The sequence below is a fragment of the Aulonocara sp. 'chitande type north' Nkhata Bay genome, linkage group LG12 (genome assembly GCF_057382095.1).
Source record: "Aulonocara sp. 'chitande type north' Nkhata Bay isolate Kocher_YH1m ecotype deep benthic linkage group LG12, A_spYH_male_GT1.1, whole genome shotgun sequence".
In the NCBI taxonomy this organism is placed as follows: Eukaryota; Metazoa; Chordata; class Actinopteri; order Cichliformes; family Cichlidae; genus Aulonocara; species Aulonocara sp. 'chitande type north' Nkhata Bay.
This window is the reverse complement of record NC_141355.1, coordinates 18,608,533-18,632,216: the sequence shown is the minus strand read 5'-3', so window position 1 is coordinate 18,632,216 and position 23,684 is coordinate 18,608,533. Positions and strand designations below refer to the sequence as shown.

Here is a 23,684-nt window from a genome sequence, read left to right as displayed (position 1 = left end):
TTGAATGTGAGTTGAGATTCGTCTTTGGTTGCTTGCTTCCTAAGCCTTATTGATCTGTGGGCGTTTTTTTTCTCTCTCCCCATTCTCTAAAGTCACTAAGCTTGCATCAATTCATCTTAATCTGTTTGCTCCTTAAACCTGGAACAAGGCACGTCTTGTTCCTGGTTGTAGGAGTCTCTCGGCTGGCTTCCCTCACATCCTTCCTAGCCGGGTTTCTCCTGGGTGGCAACAAGAGGCTTTTCATATTGAATCAAGTGTTATTGAGTTCCCCCACACACCTCTTATATTCCCCCCTCTTCTTCATTCTCTCCATCTTTTTTCTCTCTCCTCCATCCACTTTTAACAAAGCATTCCTTTAATGACTGTGGGATTACGGGCCAACCTTTTGCAGCCAGTCTGTGGACTAGCCTGTAATCTGACCTCATTACATCCCCTGTGACAAACTCTTGGGTCACCACAGAGTTGACTACACCTTATCCTTCTGAGAAGGCAAACCGCACACAAGCTCCCCCCGCCTCCAACCTGAGATAACTCTCAGTCACCTAAGTCAGGCGTCTAGCCAGAACACCCTTTCCTCTCCACCATATCTGTCCACCAAAGCGTGGGATCCCTTGATCCTGTTTCCTTCCCCGTGCTTCTTCTCCATTACACCACAGCCAAGATGAATGGTTGTTTGTGGGAATAGATGAAAACACAATTGTGCGAGTCTGGGCATGGTGGTGTCACTGATAAATGTGGAAGGGACAACTTGTACCACAGGCTCCTAATTTTCTGCCACAGGGGGAGTAGAGGAGCAGGCCTGTTCTGGATTATTATACAGCCACATCCCAACCCATATTTTGTGTCTCTCATTTCCTCTCTGACCTTCCATGCTATAAGACAAACACAAGTTGCACGAGTTCTGGTGGTAGATACTCCTTAGATTTTACTTTTGCACTATTCGTTTTCGGGTAATTTTTCCCATCTTTTCTCTACAGCCTTCTGTGGCCTCAGCGGTCCTGCATGCTGCCTGTCTTCCCTCTCTGCGTCTCGCTTGCTTTTACTTTCTCTCCTTCTCTCTATATTCCTTTCTTATCTCAGCCCGTTGCCGTCGCCATCCCTTCTTTTCCACTGCATGTGTGCCTTCATACCACCAGTTTTTGACGGGCAGGTGTTGACAGTGAGTTGGCATGTTGTCTGGCCTTCTGTGCAGGATTGCGTTATGGCTGCACTGTGCTTGAAAGGACAAGGGAGGCCAAGGTATGTCCATTACATCACCCCATCAAGACTGATTGGGCTCTGGACGGGGGTCCGTGCATGCTCATAAGTGGTTGGCGTGGTCCAGCCCATATGCCTTTAATATAGGAGCAGATGTGGAGCACAGACCCTGAGCTCTCACACCCTGTAGCCCCTCCCTCTGCCCCTCTGCCCTCCACACTGACTACATCCTGGGCCATGCTAAGTAAGCTCCTAGTTAAACAGGTTTAATTGAAACTAACTGGCACACTAAGATGGTTGGGTGGAGATGATTTTTATTTTAAATTGCCTCCCTCCTGAATTGTTTCTGTTTTGTTCTGCTCAGACAAAAAGAGAGCGAGGCAAACATTGAGTCGAGGCGATGACATAAAAGTGATTTGTTGGCAGATGATACCAAACTCATATATCATCAGGTCTTTTGGGACATGGTCTCTTTAACAGGCCAAATGGACCAAAACAGGTTTATCTAAGTGTGTCAGTTGATATCTCATCACTTATCAACTGTTCTTGGCATATTTTATAGACATTAATACTGTGTGTAGTCAAAATAAACATCATGGGCTTAAAGGGTGCTGCCTGTTCAAATATGTCTTTCTGGAACAATAGTGATGGGGTGAGGTTTCCTAGAGAATTATTAATGCCATGTCCCATTCTTTACTTTGGGCTTATCTATGCAGGAGTCTGTGGGTGGGGAGCTGATGAGAGATGGTATTCCATGTCCATGTAGCAATTTGTTGAAACAGTGGTGAGTAGGGAAAGGGACTGTGCCATATACCAGCCAGGGAAATCCCATATTTAAACCATTTTATATGAGGTTCAGGTGAGCCAAGGCCCAAATCCTGGTGACTGCGGTTTGTCAGAGAGATGTTGTACCTCCAATTGATGTCACTGAGCAAATAGCCCTGTCTGTCCAGTCACTCTCAAGACTAGGTTTGTTTAGTTTGTCGTCATATTCTAGCTTTTTCAGGTCTGCTGGGTTAAAGGAGTATCAAGTAGTAGTGCAGGAAAATTTGAAAAAAAGGTGAGCAGAAATACAAATAAGGGCATCAGTGGGTGAATGAATGGATGTAGCCACACAGGTACGAGAGAAACAAAAAGAGGGATGGAAGAGGAGAGTGACACTATATGATGGTAGAGGAGCAATGGACAGGAAGCTGCAGGGGTTGACTCATATCTCCTCAATTGCATCCCCATCCTGTTAACTGTGCCAGAGCAGCGCAGATACGGCCAATCAGGTCTCGGGGTCTCTGGCAGGTATTTCCTGGAGAGGGATTACCAACCCCTCCTATTGGGTGGGACAAGGCCTCCTGGTCTGAATTCATCAGCGACACGGCCTACGAGATGTAGGAGGCAGGTTAATAGACACTCATCAGACATCTGCCGCTGGGTTACCGTCCAATAATCTTTTCCCTCGATCCGCTGCCAGCAATTGATGACCACATTTTCCCCCCTAAACCCCTCAGCTGCCCTCCCTCTTTCTCACTCTCTCCCTCCCCTCCTGTCTGTTCTTCCCAACCTCTATTCTGTTACACAGAGACAAACGTACTCTTAGAAATGTCTGTGGGTAGAGACACTCACGCATACACGCTTTCAACTTCCACCCCTCAACACTCCTTTCTCTCACCCCTTATACTCCTGTGATGGCTGCAGACTTTTTCAATTTGGAGGGCCATTTCTGTTAGAGTCTGGTGACAGATTTTGGAGCCCAGTGGTGGCTCAGTGTGACTGTGTGATGAAAAGTCTGCTGTCATACAAGTGTAAGCCTCCCTTCTAAGAAAGCATGGCCTACAATCCCCGTGGTTCAAAACCACTTCCTGCTCACGCCATCAATGAGGAATGACAATTTCTGGCATTTTTCTCTCTTACTCATTCAAAATTTTCTTGTTCTTCTGGTCTTGTGGTCTGTGTCTGTCTTGCTCTTATTCTCACGCTCTCTGTTTGTGACGGCAACAGTTAACTCCACTTTCACAGGTTTTCATGGCTATTCTCACACCTTAGCAAAGCCTGTCTTTGCTACGGCTGATGTGGCTTTTTTATTTCTTTCTTTATTTTTTTTTAATTGTCTTGAATTTGCACTAATTGTATGCTTTTATTCATCAGTCCTCCTTCCATCTTAAATGTTTCCCATGCCTCTTTTTACATGTAATGCCTCTCCTAATGAAACCACCTAAACGCCAGTGAAAATTGTGTGGCTCTCCTCTCGTATTGACTGTTTTCTCAACCGGGTTCAGAGGGCAAGTAGAAAGTGAAGCTCCTTCTCTGCCAGGTTATTTATGACTTTTTCTCCCCAAAGTTGTTTTTCTTTCTGTGATTGTGGAGTGGTGTGTTAACTCCGACGTGTCAGGAGATTACTCAGCTGGCTGTCAAGTGCACATGGTCAATTTGCCATGATGAGAGAGGCTCGATCACACGGGCCCTGGAATCTCTTTGTGGAATCTCTTGGGGTGGGAGGGGGCGGCGAGTCCGAACACACACACGCACACAAATGCATAGGACGCCAATGTGGTAGTCATTTCAAGCGCCAAAATCAAATGGAGGTTCAATTGTTTCCACATTTCTTAAGATAACATTATGAGAGGGAGAGAGTTTGGAGGGCCAGGGCAATCAAATATGTTCTGTTTTGGTGAGGTTTCTATGGTAGAAGAAATAATGGGGTCAGAGGATGAAAGGTGAGACGTGTAAGAACAGTTCCTCGGTTCAACTGTAGGACAGTGTCACTTGTTTCTGACTTCTCCAAATGCGCACAGGTTATTTTTGCTAAGGGCAGCCTGTTAGAAATGCCCTATGGCCATTTTCTCTCTGCAGTTAGTGCATTTGTGCCTAATAACTCTGGGTATTGCAGAAAAATGGGGGAAAGGGGTCAGTAATGAAAACTTTAGTGTCCCAAACACATGTTGGGTGTAGTTTACATCTTAAAAGTTTTTTCAATGACTCAATAAGTGGATCTAAATACTTGAATATTAAGGGATCACTGTCTTTAGTTTGGTCTTTTTCATTGAACTGTTAAGTTGTACACCGAAGAAAATACGCTGAAGTCTTCAGATGTATGAGAAGGGAGGTGTTAGGAGCAAAAGAGTTATTCATAACTGCTGATCCTTTTTGTGCGAGGCATCAACACACGAGGGGCGTGTTGAATGTAGGCTGGTACTTGCATCGAGGTCTCAGAGGGAATTTGCGACTTGTAGAATGGGCAAAGGGGCGTTTCCTCTGTTCACACTTGAGCTCTGCCCAGCCATGCTGAACCCCCCGGCCTTCATCTCCACACTAGGCTATCATCCCATCTCGCCCAGCGACAGAGTAATGAAGTGGGAACCATTACGGTCACCATGGCTAATACTGGGTTAATGGAATTCTGATAGAGGACCAGCACACGTCCGCCCATTAAAATGGGCTAAAACAGTTAGGATGTTGTTATGAATTGGGAAGGCTTAACCTTGGGAGCTTTACTTTGGAAATTCAGGAATTGCCTTCCTTTTTGTGGGTGACACATCACTCAGTCAGGGTTTTTATTCATCACATTTTTTGCTTGTGTGTACATTTTTTGGTAACTGTGAATGTAGCTGTAAATATAGAAATATAAATGTGACAGTTCAGTGTAAAGTTTCCAAAGTTCAGAAGTCATTTTCTTTTTGCATACCTAGAAAAGTGCGTACACTTGCTAACAAGCATGTTTTCTGTAAGGCTGCTGTAATTTGCTCTTGGTCACAGCCTTCTTGAGCCTGGACTTTTTGTCACAGTGGATCTCCTTCTGATCCCCAGAAGTGAAATTCCTTCAGTCAGCAGTCAGCACTTTACTACACAGTAGCTTGCTACTGCAGAAATCCACAAGCCAAGAGATTTTGAGTTGCAGAGCCGCCATATTTAAGGCTTCTGATACATTCCATGTAGCGTCCTTTGCCTTGACCACATGATTTGTAACACTCCTGACTCCTGGTGCCAAGAACTGCCTCCGACTTCTGACGTCTGCCATCTTTAAGTGCTTTGTACAGTGCCGCAGTCCCTCAAATCCCCCCCCCCCCCCGTTTGTCTTCTTTCATACAGTCTCTCTTTTCCTCTGTTTCTTTCATTTCCTTTTTCCCTTTGTGTCCCTACTCAGCGATGGCTTACAGCTGAAGCTGATTCAGGCATGGAAGGGATCAGATGATTTCAGCTGGAAAAACTGCATTCTTTTTGCATATTGCTTTGAACCTTGCCGTTATCCAGTTGCCTGTTTTACAGTAATACCCTTAAAAAGAATAGAGTAGGATGGAGAAACCTTTGCACAGTCTCTGCCTGGTCCAAAAGCACTTAATTTCAAAATCTCTATACAGTATTGGGATGGCAACCAGAAAAAGAGAATAGATTGGATTTGCTTTGGTATTGTCTGGCTCATAAAATGGTATTTCCAAAAAAAACCAAACCAACACATCCAAAAACTAACATTTATTCATTCATTTATAAAACATGATTTGCTGGTTGTTTGAGCAGCAGGTATTTCTTGCTGAAATTAGAACATTTTAAAATTGGACATATGTGAAGATAATACCTTTATTGTGATAACATGTCATACATGATGACGGTACTTCATATCATGTGTTGCTGTGTTTCGGACAAGGCCGAGGTGAATACAGGGTGTATCCCCTTTGAGGTCCCAAGAGGTTCCAGGGTGATCAAGAATGGGTGATGGGCGTTTCTCCTCGTTCACACTTGATCTCTGCCCAGCCATGCTGAACCTCTCGGCCTTACTCTCTTCCCAGGGTCATCATCTCCACCTCCATCTCCCGCCGCAGAGTAATGGAGTGGGGAACATTAGGGTCATGGTGGCTAATACAGGGCTAATGGCGATCAAACAGACGCCCAGCCCACCTCTACCTATTAAGCAGGCAAATAAATGGAAGACCGTTAAAGGAAACTAGGCAGGGAGAGTCCAAGCACCAGTGGTTTTACTGCTCTGCGAGCTGCTTATCAAATATAATAATGTCTTAGTCCTACTACTAATCTTTGCGTTACAACAGTTGGAGGTATTTAAACATTTAGATGTTTATAAATAGATTTCCTATCCTTTAATTTAAAAATTTTAAAGCTTTTTTAAGTAGGAACTTTGAGACTTGAGTTAATTTCTTGTGTCCACAATTTTAGTTTAGCTGACATAACTGGATATCTATGTAGCTGTTTTGAATTTTAAATTAGTTCATGCGTATGCCTTTACGTTCACTTTTCTCCACTTTACCCACCCCGTTCCTGCCTGTCTGCATCGCTTCCTGGTCAGTAACTATAGGAGGAAGGCCATTATACGAGATAGAGGTGTTAGCCGTGCTGGGCCAACCTGTATCGATCGCTTGCGAATGAACGCTGAGCGGGGGAGAAGGACTATTTGCTTTTAAGTTCAATGGCTCTCCACTGCTGTTAGTGTTGCAGCCACAGGAGCAATCGATATCTGGACAGGGACCCGTGTCAAGAGACACGCTCCCCATTTAGAAACATCATAATACTGTGCTGATGCTGTTACCCCACACCCAGAACTTGTGTTTTGATTTTTTCTTTTTTTTTCTTTTTACCTTCTCCCTTCAGACTCGGTTTTGGTTTTTCATGTGCCCCTTTGCACCTTACAAGCCGCTTTTTTATTTTATTCTGTAGGCTGCGTTTTAGCATGGCGGGCTGGAATCGGTGTGAATTGTAATTAGAGATGATACACATGGCTGGAAGGGAGAGATAGAGAGAAAACACTGAGCTGAATAAAAGGCAAACAGTCATTTGCAGCAAAGGTAGGTGTCACAAGGTAACTGATTATGTAAAGAACACAGTGAAGGTTTTCAGCAGTGTGTATGTGTGTGTATGTGTGTGTATTTGTGAGCGTATGCACTTCCGCTTCTCTTTTTTGCCCATGAAATAAAAAATATATAATAAAATGCGCTCATTGAATTTCTTGGCTGTGGTTCAAGTGCTGAAGGGAAAGAAAGAAAAGGGCGCGATTGTTTCTAGTTCAAGGTGTGTAATGCACAGAGGCGTACATACATAATGCGGTATTGTCAGGGGGTTAGTGTGAGGATATTAATGCCCTGGTTTGTCCAATGCTTTTTGGTGCAGTGTTGCTCCCTGAAGGGAACACTGAGAGTAGGCTGCTCTAACTACTCTACCCCCTCCATACCCTCTTCCCCCAAGGCCCTGACTAGAGGTCACTCTGTTTAGCACAAGACGAAGACCATTTTTACCATGATGTACCAAATCCTCTCCTTTCCTCTCCTCTCCTCTCATGGTAAACATAACTGTCCCGCCTTGCCTCATTGTGTCCCGAGTGTTCACCCTCTTTTTAAACCTTCTCAGTTTCTCAGCTCATCCCAGTGTGTAATCCCTTTCTACCCATATGCATATGCATAGCTACTCTATGGCTGTGCATACATTAGCATCAGACTCCCCCTTTGCTGCCGCCAACCCCCCCCCCCTCCCACTAGCACTTCTACCTCTGCCAATACCCCCCACCCCTCCATAGCCTCCCAATGAACCTGTTTATGTTTGAACATTTTCTCTGGCATTTGAACTCGTCCCATCGATTTCTTTATGGCGAGAGGTTGTGAGGCAGTTCCTTAAAGGGGTTGAAATCGACCATCTAAATATTTGACTAAGAGGTCACTGAGATCGCGTCCAAGCCCGAGCGAGAAATTCAGGCGGAGATGCAGTGTGAAAGAAAAGGGGAAGTAGCCGAGCATCTCCGACAGGAAGAGGCTGGAGGGAAGATGCAGCCGGAGGAGGAGTACTGCAGCAGGATGCAGAGAGGAGAAGAGAAGCGAGAGAGAGGCTGCAATACTGAATATTGATTGCATTTTAGTTACGCTCCACAAGAGGGTGCTGCTGGACAATCCATTCGAGGCCATAGAGGTAGATTTATTTTTTATTTATTTTTTTTTTGGGGGGGGGGGGACATGGTCTACAACACCTCATACATTTATATATATTAACATTTAAACCATCTCCACTCGTGCTATTTCAAATAAAGTTATGTAGTAATACTGAAGTTGCAGGCTTGAAAGCTAAATTGATTGTCCTTGCTCTTCTCTAGGTACTGCTATTGTGCATATGTGACAGTAATTACATGCTAAGCTGTCAGTGACATCAGGCAAAATTGACTTCACTCTTCCCTTTGCATTGTCAATCCATCATTTCCCCATGAACAAAAATGTGTTTCGGAGATAAATCTGAATGGAGAGGGGTCTTGACCGACACAAGGAAGAAATGTGAAATAATGAATCTAATTGAATGTCTATTAAAATTATAATTTCTGCCTGATTGCGAAAGTGAGTGGCAGTATCCAGAGTATTACCTGCCACAGTGTTCCCCACTTTACCAAAAACAAGACTTTCCCCCACCCCTCCCCCCTCCCTGCTTTTTCTCTCTCTTTTTGTCACTCTGTCATCCCTCGCCTGTAGTTTTCCTCAGCACAGTGTTTCAAACCTCTCATCATGATTAGAGTTTCATTAAATTACAGAATTAGGATATTTAGATGAAAACATTTGCGTTACAGTCCCCTCCCATCATGCCCACCATGACAATAGCCCCAGGGCACACAGAGGGGCTGATGTACCGTCTTCTCTTGATACTTTACGCTTAAATGAATTATTCATACTGATATTCACTGTTAATCAAGTGGGCTTCATTGGTTATTAGCCTAGCGTGCATTTTCTATTTTACTGTACATTTCATGTCACTGCCATATGCTCCTCGTAGGTTTAGAAACTGTGGAAAAAAAGCGGAAGCCTTAAGATGACATTTGTCTTGACAATAGCTAGGATCTGCATAATCCACTTGTTATGGGGAGTTGTGTAAATAATGGCAGTTAGTGATCTCTTTACATTGCATTCTCCCCATTAGCAAGCTGTGTTTCTATCCTTCCCTTCTTCACTGCCTCTTTTCTTGCACTACAGTTGTATGCTGACGTGGTGTCTATAGTCGTGGTGTCTGTTGTCATGGTGTTCAGAGCCCATGCCAGATGTCATAGTTAACTTTGAGGGAAAGAGAGACACTCACGCTAGAGGCTATTTTGTTGTCAGTGATTTAGATGAAACACAGAGATGTTAAAATGTTTGACTTGCCCCACAAAGCTTTTCCTCCCTTTTTTTTTTTTTTGCTTTTGCTTTTGCTTTTTTTGAGAGAGATAGTAAATTTACCTTGAGGGTACACAGCCTTTTGCTCTGTTAAATACAAGAGGCTCACAAAGCACTGTTTGAAATCAGCATGGTAGTTATCAGAAAAGAACTGAAAGTGGCTGTGATAAAAATGCATTTCCTTCTATAATGTCGCCCGGTTTAAAAAAAAAAGAAAAAAAAAGCCAAAACATCAGCTACAGGAATACAAATTGATTTCTTCATGGGAAATTATATTTTCTCTTTGATTTTACCTGACATGTTTTATGCCTGTGGATTCTTTTTCTTCTTTCCATTTAAGTCTAAGCCGTCTGAGCTTTGTGAGTATGACTTCTTCTTAATTGGCACTCTGACATAAACCAATTTTCACTTTTCTAACCTCTCAACACGCCTTTGTGTTGTTTTGCCCTCAGCGTCTTTACTGTGACGTCCATGAAGATGCTGCATAAATGACTTTTTTTTAAAAAATAGTTTCTTTTCACAGCAAGTTGTAACATTTATATTTCATCTTGATTTAAATATACTCTTATGTGGTATAGAGGGTATTAGATCAAAACAGTGTTTCTTAATCAGCAAAACATAACAAAACCAAAAAAGAAGTTTGTGAATTGAATTATAATTGCATGCATGGTTTATATGTATATATATTAGACACATGCATGTAAAATTAATTTTGTATCAGCATAATGCAGATTAACTGAATCTGCTCATTTAATTTACTCTAAGTATACTTCAAGTGGTTCACTTGAATAATTATTAGTATGCCAATTCTCTGAGACCTTAACTATGTAATTCTAAGTTCCTTTAACATATTCTAAAGTAACTGGATAATATGATATTGCAGCATTACAAAAACTCTTAACATTAGTATTTCTTTGTTATTCCTATTCATAATTGATATTTTGAAAATGAAAGAAAACCAAAAAAATATTATCAAGATAGTTGTTGGAACCTGAAATGAATTAATTATGTTGATTATTTCTTGAATATGTATATTTTGTAGATACTTTACAGAGTAGTGCTGCTGTGAATGAATTAGACTGTAACACTTTACATTTAGGCAATAATTCATCAACTAACTTTTATTGGTTTAATTTATGGGAAAGCAATTTTCACTACCAGCACTGTGGTAAACATCATTAATCAAAATACATTATTATAATGAAGCTGTTTTAAAATGTTTATTAAAGGAAATAAAAAGGGGGTTACCCTTGCTTTGTGCATCTTTCCACTGTTGTGATAATTAATAGCTAAACTGAATGTTTTCTCTTCCAGTGCAGATGTGGAGACAGTGTCAGTACAGGAAGGATAGTTGGGATATAAATTAAACAATAGGTAGGCGTAACCTTAAGTAATGCACTGTGTGTAATATTGCAGGAGTAATGCCATAGATGCACCCCACTGCCTTGCACAATGCTGGAGACGACAGTCAATTGAATGCATCGATGTAAATGGCCAAACTATTTAGCTGATGCTCATTGGGCAGTGGGTGGCCTCTGTACTTTGGTATTGTTTTGTTTGATAGTTGAAGGAGGGATTTGCTCTCTCTCTCTTTCTGTGTGTGTGTGTGTGTGTGTGTGTGTGTGTGTGTGTGTGTGTGTGAGAGAGAGAGAGAGAGAGAGAGAGAGAGAGAGAGAGAGAGCATGTAATACAATACTGCTTCAGGTTAAAATTATGATTGTGACATGTTTTGGTGAACAGAGATGAGTCATCCTTGTATCCTTGGCATCCCGGGTGGCTGCAACGGTTTTTGTGCTTCATATTTTTAAATCGTGCAAGCAAAAGGATTTGAATGTCAAAATATTAAATGCCACACAAATATGTTATGGTACGTCCTTGCCTTTGTTAATGTAACTCAAAGTATTCCAATTTGGCTTGCCAGTAATTTAGGTGACCTCGTGAAACACTTTGTACTTGGGCTTACGTCATAATGTGAAGTGTGACCCCCCCCCCCCCACTCCACCCCCATTTTGCTTGGTGTCCTTTGGTGACAGCCTTCTCCCTCCCTCGCTTTCCCCCACAGCAGAGATGAGGAATCACCCACCACTGCCACCTCCTTGAGTGCTATTTGTTAATGAAGGCCAAAGTGTTAGATGATAAATATAGTTGAAGAGAAATGGCACATGTAAGTGATCTCATTTAGGAGCATTACATTTGAATTTATTGGGGTACTTAGAGAGGACAGAAGGGCCATGACTCTGAGGGAGAGGGGAAGGGTGAGGGGGGCAGCGGCTGACTTATAATAGGCACTGTTGTAGGACAGTGTGGCAACCAGAGAAGGGCACGAGCTTTGTGTTTGTGTGGCATGCAGGTAAGTGTATGCACTTAATTACTGGGAGCAAATCGTTAGGTTTTTGACTCGTGTGGTGATGTTTGAGGATATGAAATGTTAAGCGGTAACTGTCTAATTCATTGACATAGCACAGGATTGGATGCTGGTCTTGCTTGTGCTTGAATTACAATCCTCTAAATGAAGTGTGTGACTTCAAGAAAACACGAAACAAGGTATTAAAATATAACGCCGTGTTAAACAAATGTGAACATTATCATACTCTATGCCTTTTCAAAGTTGTATTTAATGTGCTTAATTTGTTGAAAACGTTTCAATAATCATTACCATCATAAAACAGTGTTTGGGTGTAAAACCTGTAAAGCACGCCGGTTTATTAAACAGGCGTTGATTTGTATGGGGACATGTTTGGGGGAACCATTTTCACTTGGTTCAGGTCTCCTTTTCTGTGTATAATCCCTGCATTGGAAAAAAGAGCTTTGCAGGAGTAAGTTGCCTGCTCGCATGGTTCACGGTTAATTTATGTTTGGTTTTCTTACAACAACTACACCCATATTGTGCTGTCAGCTATTCAGAAGAGTCCTACAGTATCTATAAACATTGGCAGAGTGAGACACACGGAATAAAAGACCTGCAATACCTCCAACTGGTTGACACAATTTGGATTGCAGAAGACGAACAATATTTTCAATCCATTTCTTGGCCCCGATGCATTTAGTAAATACAGTGCCTAGTTGGTAAGAGGGATGTTGACAGAAAATCAAAAGCAATGTAGCAGCAGCGTCCTATAATGGAGACTTAGCTCTACTTTACACTCCTCTTACAAAGATCTACGATTTGAAAACAATCAATCCCTTCATGAGTGCTTGTTATTTTCTCCTATAATAAGAGTAACGGCTTTTCATCATTCCTACACAGCACTGATTGTGTTTACACTTGAAATATAAGCATTCACGGCATGAGTGCGAATAGAAAAGGAGAATGTGGCACGGATTTTATTTGTGTGAATCCCATTCTGTCTTTTTTCCCCTTCTTTCACCTCCCTGTTGAATTTGTTTTTGCTGTCGTCACATGTAATTGAAGATTGAAGATATCCTCGTTGCATATCGACGGCTCGCTATGAAGGTGCCACCGTATGCCCCAGAGCGGCAGGGTGCCGGATTCCTCGTCCCTCTCTTTGATTTGAGGCAAAATAGTATGAGATTTACCGGATAGTATTTCTTTAACAGTTTCATAAAATACCCAGTACTTTTGTGGTTTTGTTCCATCTTCCCTGTCTGTAGTTACTCTTTTAATGATTTATGTTGGGGAGTTCCTCTTGCCAGTTCCATCTATAACCTGAAGTTGCGCAAAAAAAGTATAAAAAATATGCATGAATACAAAAGATAAATGACATTATAATAACAGTTGTAATAATACTAACACAAAAAAATGACCTACCTTTCCGTGAGATAACTCACTCAGTTCATGTAGTATATTTGGGCTGCTTTGGAACTAGTTCAAAGTTTATATTGAATCTACTGTTGATAAATGTTTCCATGAATTCAAATTCAACCATAAATTTAACCATATTTTAGTCGATGTGGCGCATAATATTTAGTATCTTGAGTATATTGCAGCTGATGAAACTTATGAAGAAAACCTGTAGTGGTGAAAGGTGACAAATTGTGAATTCATTTGTATATAAATTCCAGAAATAAATTAAAGCTCCTCTTTTCATCCATGTCTTGGGTCCTGTGCATATTTTAACTTTTTAATATTTTTTTTAACTTCTGTAACGGAGGAATTTGCAGACTTTGTGATGAATGAAGTCTATTTTATCTTATCAAACAAGAAATTTAACTTGTGGTTTAACTTTTTCTTGAAAAAAAGCTGCTGGAATTTATGCCATAGGCTTTTTGATTATTTCAATTCAATTTAAGGCTAATTTTACTTTTTTGCAAGTTTCTTAATGCAGCTGTCAAAACGTTTCTTTCCCCCCCACAGTGTGTCCTCTGTTCTCTCATGTCAAGGCAAGGCAAGGCAAGTTTATTTGTATAGCACAATTCAACAACAAGGTGATTCAAAGTGCTTTACAGAGACATTAGAAACAAAAACAAATAAAAAGCATGATTTACAATTGATTAAAACAAGCAAACAAACAAACTAACTAATTAACAAACAAACAAACAAAACAGTATATAAAATCAAAACAGATAAAATCAGAACAGTAGATAAAATCAGTAGTTAAAATGTTAGTTTTGAAATTTAAGCTTAAAAGTGTGGATTTGGTGCTTTATTCAAATGCAGCTGAGAACAGGTGAGTCTTCAACCTGGATTTAAATAAACTGAGTGTTTCAGATGATCTGAGGCTTTCTGGGAGTTTGTTCCAGATATGAGGAGCATAAAAGCTGAATGCAGCTTCTCCGTGTCTGGTTCTGACTCTGGGAACTGATAAAAGACCGGATCCAGATGACCTGAGGGATCTGGAAGGTTCATACTGGGTCAGGAGGTCACCGATGTATTTTGGTCCTAAACCATTCAGAGCTTAATAGACCAGCATCAGAACTTTAAAGTCTATCCTCTGACGGACAGGCAGCCAGTGTAAAGACCTCAGAGCTGGACTGATGTGGTCCACTTTTTTGGTCTTAGTGAGGACTCGAGCAGCAGAGTTCTGAATGAGCTGTAGTTGTCTGACTGATTTTTTAGGTAGACCTGTAAAGATGCTGTTACAGTAGTCAAGCCTACTAAAGATGAATGCATGGACTAGTTTTTCCAGGTCCTGTTGAGACATCAGATCTTTTATCCTTGATATATTCTTGAGGTGATAGTAAGCTGATTTTGTTATTGTCTTAATGTGTTTTTCTAAGTTTAGGTCTGCATCCATCACTACACCCAAATTTCTCGCCTGGTTTGTGGTTTTTAGGTGTATAGATTGAAGTTCTCTGGTGACCTGTAATCGTTTTTCTTTGGCGCCAAAGACTATTACCTCAGTTTTGTTTTTGTTTAGCTGGAGAAAATTGTGGCACAACCAGTCATTAATTTCCTCAATGCATTTACCAAGAGCCTGTACAGGGCCTTGGTCTCCTGGTGACATTGTGATATTTGTGTGTCATCTGCATAGCTGTGGTAGTTTATTTTGTTGTTCTTTATAATCTGTGCCAGTGGGAGCATGTAAATGTTAAACAGAGGGTTCCCAAGATGGAACCTGTCAGTTGGCTCCCTCTCCCTGAGTATGGTTTTGGTGGAGTTTTCTTCCTGTTAAAACCATGTTTTTCCTTCCCGTTGTCGCCAAGTACTTGCTCATACTGAATATTCTGATCATTGGGGTTTGCTGTCTCTCTCTATTTATTGTGGGGTCTTTGCCTTACAACATAAAGTGCATTTAAGTGACTGTTGTTTTGATTTGGTGTAATTTAAATTAAATTAAATTAAATTAAATTGAATTGAAGTAAAATGCCAACTTTTTAAACACCATTGCAACATAATCGCAAGACATCAGTGGCATGAAACTGCCTAGTCTTCCATCAGGACTTTAAGTCTCCTAAACAAAGGCTATAGTCTTCTTAAATAATGTACTGTGTATTTAATGCTGGAGAACAAAATGTTGTAATGCCTATAAACCATATGTTAGCAACAGACTGTGTTTCAACCAACTAATGTCATTTACAAAAATGAATGAGTTTGAAACCAGGGAAGCAGTTCAAAATTCTAACTCATTTGAAGTTTTTAGCTTTTATTCATTTAGGAATTTATAGTTTATTTTGAATTTAGGCTTTTTGTATTCCAGTGCATTAAAGTGAATTGCAGAAAATTGCAGATTAATTCACTTATGTTTTAATTAGGACTTAAAGACATTATTGGAGAAAGGACAGGAAATTATTAAAATAGCTACAAAAGAACATCTGTATACACCTGCCTCAGTCAAATACGAATGAATGCAGATTTGCGCTTTTAATATTTGGATTTTTATCCAGCTGGTCAACCACATCTATAAACCCTGTTTCCCTCTTTTCATAGTTTTTTTTTTTTTTTTACCTCATACCTTAAAGTTGTTCAAACAGCTAGTAACCTGAATAAAAATTGGGTTGGCTGTGTAAAAAATGGAATTAGATTTTCAGCAAAAGATTTATTTTTGAGGTAACTGACCCAATTGGACACCTTCTGTGTCTGTGTCTGGGTTTTGTCTCACTGCACTACTCCTGCCAGTGGCTCTATCGCCAGGACAAAAATCCTGGCAGAGAGTGGATGACCTTATCAATATAATATTTGTGACAATTTTGTTTTCTTGTGATTTGAGATATAGGATTTTTGGCCTATTAATGAAAGACTCAAGAGGATGAACAGAAGGTAATTCAAGTGACTTTTAATATGGCATAGTCCCAGATGGGCTGGTCTGACCATTTCTAAAGCTTCTGATTTACGGTGGTTTTCCTACACAACCATGTCTAAGCTTTACAGAGAGTGGTCTGAAAAAGAGAAAATATCCAGTGAGAAAATATCAACCGTGTCAGTGCCAGAGGTTAGAGGAGAATGTCCAAGCTGATAGGAAGGCAAGAGTAACTCAAAATACATCTCTGAACGCATAACACGTCGAGGCTTGAAGCAAATGGGCTACAGCAGCAGAAGACTTCACCAGGTCCCACCTCTGTCAGCTGAGAGCAGAAAACTGAGGCTACAGTTTGCACAGGCTCACCAAAAATGGACAATAGAAGATTGGAAAATGTTGCCTGGTCTGATGAGTCTCGATTTTTGCTGTAAAATTTGGGTGGTAGGGTAAGAATTTGCACTGTACTTAAATGGCCTCCACAGTCTCCAGATCTCAATCCAATACAGCATCTTTAGGATGTGGTGGAGTAGCAGCATGCTGTTATGTCAATGTGGACCAAAATCTCTGAGGAAGGTGTTCAGCAACTTGTTGAATATGTGCCATTAAGAATTACTTGCAGGTTGTGCCTAATAAATTGTCTGGTCGATGAGTATTAATCAATTAACCTATTAATAAATTAACCTATTCAATCTATTAGTTAAGGTTTTGAAAATAATGTCAAAGTCCAAGTTAGTGTGATAACTGGCACATAAGTAGATGTTTTCGACTTGTTGCAGATTAATTGAACAGAGGGAATGCTTCTTGTAGAGGCGAAATACTGTTTTTAAGTACACACTGTTTGTCTCTTTCTACAAGACCCTGCCTACTGCACCGTCTCTATTAGGCCCCGTTATGCCTCTTCACACAAATGACCGTTTAACCGTCTTTTCCGGACCCTAACGCATCCTGTGTTATTACCGCCATTGTCTTTCTTTCTGCTGCATACATGTGTGAGGCTGGGCCTTTTGATATGCGAAGAGCTTTGCCTAGGCTTTCCTACAGGCACACTGGTCTGTGTTTACTCCTCAGTCAGAATGCCTCCTTTCCACAAGTTTGACATGCCTTTTTGTTGCTATGGTAAGCCCTTCCTTAAAATGTATATTTTTGCTTTCTGGCCTGGATGTTTTTTTTTTATCTCAGTGGTTTAGAGCCTGTTGCCCCCAGGGCCAGATTTAAATGTGTGTGGGTCTTCAAGGATTTTTCTGCAGAAAAGCCGTTTGGATTGCAGCCTTACCACCATACAAGTGCGACCGAATTGTGTCATTTCAGGTTTTTGAGCCATCGTTGGAACCAAAGGAAAGTCCAAAAGAGAAGCAAAAAACACAAGACAAAAGCAGATGAAAATGGACCAGATTGGATTATGTCAGACTTGGCATGCGCCTCGTTATGAGGGAAGTCTTCGTTCTGTCTTATCACACACTGCCTTACAGCTAAATGAATTTTTTTTTTTTTAAAAGGCAAAGCACTGCTTGGCTCATTGGAAAACAACAGGCAGATCGTAACTGTAAATACTGGTTTAAAGTGGTGTGGGCTCCACATTATTTTCAGTCACAAAACAGGAAGTGAGAGGAGGGAAAAAAATATGCATACATTGGGTGATTGCACTAACTTTAGGGAAAAAGTGGTTCATGTCTAGAAAGCTTTTAAGCTTTAGGCTTTTGTAGAGATGGGGAAATCTTTTCATGTGATTAGAAATGTACCCGAAAGCGTTTGGATTGCAACCTGAACATCAACTTTTCGGGTTCTTCAGTGGAAACATCCTCTACAGTATCTTGGGGTGTGTTCAGCTCTCAGGGTAGGTACATTTTTTTAAAATGGTAAAAATCAGAATTGATTGCTTTTCTTGTGGGTTGGACATTCAAGGAAACCCACCGCTTTACTCATCAGGTGTGAAACTAAAGAATCTTAATCTTAGAAATGTACAAAAGAAATAGAAGTGGGTTGTCTGTTTAGGCGATGGGACATTTTGTATCATATTTCTTAACAATTTTATATCCTTCCGCTGCTTGTGTGTCATTTCTGCTTCACTTGTAATTAGTACACCTCAACCCTCATATCTTCAAGAGCCAGGGGATGCTTGTTTGTAACATTCAACAGGTAATCAAGACTGATTAGGCACTGCACATCGCCTAATTTCATTAGATCTCAGAAGCACACTATATCTTGCATAACTGCAAACACGTGGTCTCGTGGAAAAAAACCCACAAGTAGCAACAGAGGCTTATAATTATGATCATTAAGCTCTAGATACAGAATTTAAATGTTATTCACTAAAATGGAACGTTAATAATGCAGATTTACTCAGCCACATGTTTCTAATTGTGTTTAAAACTCATTTTGTTTCTCTTACGTATGATCAATTTTTAGGTCATACACTAATTAATTAAATATACCACTGTTTTATGCTAAAACAAAATAAACATGTAGCTTGTGTGCATTGTGCGGCATTCTCTTGAGTGAATGTGTTCTGTTCACTGTGTCACATGTGGACTCCTTCTGTATTACTGTGAAGCCCTTTAAGTGTGCTGTGACATGTCCTGAAGTCCTTGTTTAGCACCTCTCTTTGTGTGTTCGGGGTGTGAACTGATACCTAGTGTCAGCTAGCGTCAGGGACAGAATGGCAAGAGAGAGATAGTTGAGGTTCTACATAAACGGATAGGCCTTGAGGATAAGCCTTGTGGAAGCAGGAGGCACAAAGTGAGAAAGAAATGGAAATGGAGGAGAAAAAAAGTGGAGAAAGAAATGGAGGCGACTGACAGAGAGAAATGGGGCTTTAATAGAGGGATGTCAGTTTTCTCCAATTTAATGCAGGACGAAGCTGTTTTCTTGGAATTAGATGGTTGAATCAATGAAGCTTTCCAGTCATTATTTAGTGCACAGTGACATCAACTGTTGTTGCATTCATCACCCGGCAGAATAAAAGCAAAAATTGTTTTTTTGCAAGGCTTAACCTTATCACCACTTGTCAGTTAATTATGCATCGAAAGCAAGGGGCATGGGTTCAACAGTGAAACACTTTGATTGAGCCCTTTGAACTCAACCGGGAAAGAAATCAGTTCTCTTAATCCTTGCTCCTATGTAATCATGGTAGCCGGAGGATACGGACCTCTGTGTCCATCATCTCCAGGCCAGCCAGCGGCTGCAATATTGCTAATGCAATCACCTCTGTGATCTGAACTTTGGAACTTTGAAAGAAAATAAATAGATAAACATGTCAAACATGAGGTAAAGAAGAAAAACGAAGGTGTAAATGAGTCATTTGCAAAAGGTTCTTACAGTGCGGACCTATAGAACTTTTCCAGCTGGTCTCAATAGCCTCGGGTGATATGAGCGACGTGATGTATGATCTTTACTTGTATGATCTTTTTGATCACAGGAGTAATGCTCCTCCTATCAGCACAGGTCACGCTCTTCAAGTTGTTCACACTTTTCATCAGAGACTAGCACTGAAAGATCTGGCTGTAAAGTCAGATGATACATGCATACATGTCAGTATCTGGCGTAAGTATATTTCAGGAAGTGTGGGTAGATGGTGGGAATCTCAAAGCTTTAAAGGCATCTAAGTCAGTGTTTGGAACATAGCTAGATATGCAGAGATCCATTTTTTATTTTTTTAATTCCCAAACTCATAAACACTCCAGATCAAGGGCCAAACGCACCTGTGTTTCTGTCCTAGATAAATCTATTGCCGCAATTTATCAACTTTGATTGGTTAGCACTTGGACTATCAAAGTGGAAGCTTTCATAATTTAGAAGCAGCTCTAAATGTAGTTGGCCAGGCTATATCCAAATGTTTAAAAGTCAAGTGAAGGAAGGAGACGGTTAGACCTGAAGTTATGTCCTCCAAGGGAACTTTACAAAGATCCTCTTGCAGATTTATAGCCACTTACCAAGGAGCCAGAGTCAATATTCATAAACATGGCTTCAAACAAAGCCCCCCATCCACTATCCCTGCTTGTAAATAAATACAGATACGTCTTTTTTACAGACAGAGGCAATCTAAAATATTACCCCCAGCATAATTTTACCACACACATTAATATTTTACAGCACATTGTATTTTACCGCATTGAATCTTAAACTTTCATGACTGGCCCCAAGGATTTTATTCTATAGGAGCCTGCATCATTATTAGCCAAGATCTATTGCTGGTACAGCAAATACCTTGCCTTTGTGTTCGTCGCTATTTTATAGATCATATTTCCGTAATATGTCTTTTGACTTGAGTGACTTTGTTATTGACTTCTAAATGATCACATTGTATTTGCTCAAGACTAAAAATTCTTTGCTCTAACTTGGTCTCGCTTATGAAGTTAAAAAAATGTCTGTAACTAAACCTGAAGTGCACAACAGCACACGCCCTGACGCTCCTTTGCCATTTGTTTTTACTTTTTATTATCGTTTAGTAAAATTGCCATCCATGTACCGATTTCTAATTAGCTTATGTAATGGTGAGACCCTATTAAGTCAAGTTTGAAGTGTTTAGTTTTTCCACTAAACATGTAAAAACCCAACCTGCACAGTATCTGCCTCATTACGATGGGAATAAACGCTAACATCTGCATGTGTGCGTTTGCCTCTGTGCTGGTGTTTATGTCTGTGTGGTGATTTAAGTGGTTTTAGTGTCAGAACAAGTCTAATGAGCTGGTGCAATAATTATCAGCCATTTTGCTCTCACTTAAGCTAATTGAGGCTTTATATTAGAGATAATACTGCTGCCTATGTGCACCGCTTTACAGTTACCGAAATGTTTGGCCAGAAATAGTGCTACCAGTAATTTAGGTTTAATTTGTGCATGTCAATGTTTTAATATCTCCCTATTAAACATATTTATGAGCTTTGACAGTCGTCCCCAGATGGAGGTCATTGATCAACTCCTTTTTCTGTGTATTCTTCATATGATGATAAATAACTATTGTATACAATAGTGTCAAAGTCAAAGAGGACAAAAAGTTGTCTCTTTTCACTCAGTTGGCTTTAGAAGTGCATGTTAATGTTTGATCTTGGAATTTCTTCTTCAAATATATATATATATATATATATATACGTGTGTGTGTGTGTATGTATGTATATATATATATATATATGTATGTATATATATATGTGTGTGTGTGTGTGTGTGTGTGTGTGTGTATACATATATATGTATATATAATTTTTTTATGTTGTTTTCACTAATTTCTGTAAAACAAAGAAATTAATTTACTGTATAAAATACAGAGGGTCACCATATACTGTAAAAGTGATATTAAATAAGTGGCTTTCCTTTCAAATTCTCTCTGCACTTTATCCCAAGTTGTCTATCGTGTTTCTTCCACTTTTCCTCCTTTTACACTTTTCCTTCATGTATTCGAGGCGCTTTGTGAAATTCCTGTCTAATCCAGGTGTGTATGAGCTGATCCCCAGGCCCCTTTGCTCCTTTCAGGAATCTCACAGGCTATCGGGCTCTCCTGGGCCTCTGTTTCACACACCAAATTGATGCCTCCGACTGGAGATGACACTTTCAGCAGGATTTGCCATTCTAAACCACCTCAAGCCCATGTGATCTCACCCATTCACTCTCAGAGGGATTGCCTTGAAATGCACCTTAGCTTCAAAAAACCAGTGAGCACAGAATGCTTGAATGAAAAGCTGATACATATTCTATCGTGCAGAAAAAGAGAAAAGATATTCAAAAATGCTAGAGAAGTAGAATCATATTTTTTAGTCCCTCTGAACAAAGACCAACAATCCCACGAATAAGTAGTTATTACCTAGTGGAATGCACTGAAAGAGTGAAACTAAAAGAAATCAATAACCACATGAATTTTCATGTGTACGTGCTTGTCCGCCATTTGCTTCATCTGCTAAATATCTGTCTCAGCTGGTCTGTCTATCAATACAGACACAGATGGTATGATTAATACGTGCCATTCAGAGCTTACCATCTTTTTCTAACACTCCATTTAAAGGAGGAGCACAGTGACCATGTTGCTTTGCTTGAGGACTAGTTATGATATAATTTGACACTGAAGGAGACGGAAAAGGGAAAAGGTGTGACCAAGAATTCCTCCCTTGACTTATTTTCATCCCCAAGTCTTTTTGGGGCTACACGTTTCTCCAAGGGGGCTTTACACGCTGGCATAATGGATAAGGGCAAGGGTGTGAAAGGAGCACCTTAAGGCTCCTCATTCAACTCTCCCAATCTCTCCTGCACACACTCTTGAGCTGTGAAGGCCGTCTTTCTTTACCCTGCTAGCATGGGAGCCCTGTAATAGGCTCTAATTGATAGGGAGGTGTTGGGGTCTTTCTGTATGGGTTGAAGGGATGAGGGAAAGAGAGAGAAAAGGGGGGAGAGACAGAGGATTACATGTGGGCATGTGGGTGGAGCGGGGGAAAAGAGGCAAGAGGCTGTGGAGCGGTCTAGGCCCCGTCCGTAATGAGTCATTAATTTCCTAGCAGTTTTGTGGCGGTTGGCTCATTACTGGTCTGCAAAGGAGCAGGAACAAAGCTCCGGGTAGGTAGGAGGTGAGCTTAAATAGTTGGGGCTCAACACTTTCCAACAAAAGGAGGAAGAGAACGTTGAATGGCACTTGGAACAGATGCAGTAAAAAGTGGCAGATGCAAATTGCGGGAGAGCAAGTCTCCCTTCAAGCACTTTTCTCTTTTTTATTTTGTCAGACTGCAGCCTGAGAGTCTAATTAGTTAGTGAGGTGTTTCACTTCTGATAGGGCTGTGTCTTGTTATTGTCACAAAGAGGATCCATAGAAATGGGAGGCAACACATATGTTGCACAGTCCCCAGTGGAACCTGCTTGCTGCTATGCTTTCATTAATTTTTTTTTTTTACCCTATAGAAATCGAAAGATGTACGATATTTCCATGCTTTGAAATTGTGTTCTACGGAGTTTAAAATGTGATAAAAGAGATGATGCCTGCAGGTAATTAATTATATTCCTAATTACGTGTTTATGCTTTTCACCCTACAGCCAAAATGATTATGGACAAATTGGCAGCGGTTCTAATGAAAATGCAGTTGTTCCCCGCTTTGTGGAGCGTGTGGACCATGTGTCGAAGGTCACCTGTGGGGCAAACCATAATCTTGCACTGACAGGTACTGTAATGCACTGTGTATGTCTGCTTGGGTTACATGACATTTAATCACAGTAATGTTTTAAATGAATAAATAAGGATTGAAAATATTTAAGTTTTGAAAAAATGGACTGAATTTTTCATGTGTGAACTGGACCCTAGTTTGTCCATCAAAATGCATAGAAGGATCCTATTGGCGACTACTTAGAATTTAGATTTGTGTGATATTTTTCAATTTTATTTGTCTTTTTCCCTCCCTTTGGGCAAGGGGAAGTAAAATGCTCAAGCAGAAAACACCTTTAAGAAGGGGTGGCTAACATTGTTGTCATCAGCTGTCATTGCAGTTCAGAGTTGGCTTCTTTTAGTCAAAGTACTCGAGCCCTCCATCAGCACATCACCTGAGAGCGTTACACAGAAGGAGGGGGCTGGGGTGGTGGTGGGAGCGAGGGAGAGAGTTAGTGAGAATATGGCCCTGGCTCCTGATCCATAGCAGTCATTGCCTGTTACATACATTTCAGAATTCATTCAGGCTATGAAGATAATCGGGGTAGTCGACAGTTTCCCCTGCAGCCCAATGGATTTATGATAGCACTGTCAAGAAAATGAGGCAAAATGACACAGTA

The 23,684-nt window shown here is 40.6% G+C and overlaps 1 protein-coding gene across 3 annotated transcripts in view; it reads left to right on the top strand.

Annotated features, from left to right (window-relative positions):
• The window catches only part of LOC147317245 (uncharacterized), a 311,308-nt gene that overhangs the window by 94,292 nt on the left and 193,332 nt on the right, over nucleotides 1-23,684 (top strand). For all 3 annotated transcript variants that reach the window (XM_086314024.1, XM_086314023.1, XM_086314025.1), the window contains exon 6: nucleotides 22,959-23,083. In XM_086314024.1, the coding sequence (XP_086170150.1) occupies nucleotides 22,959-23,083 (125 nt within the window). The remainder of the gene's footprint in view (nucleotides 1-22,958; nucleotides 23,084-23,684) is intronic.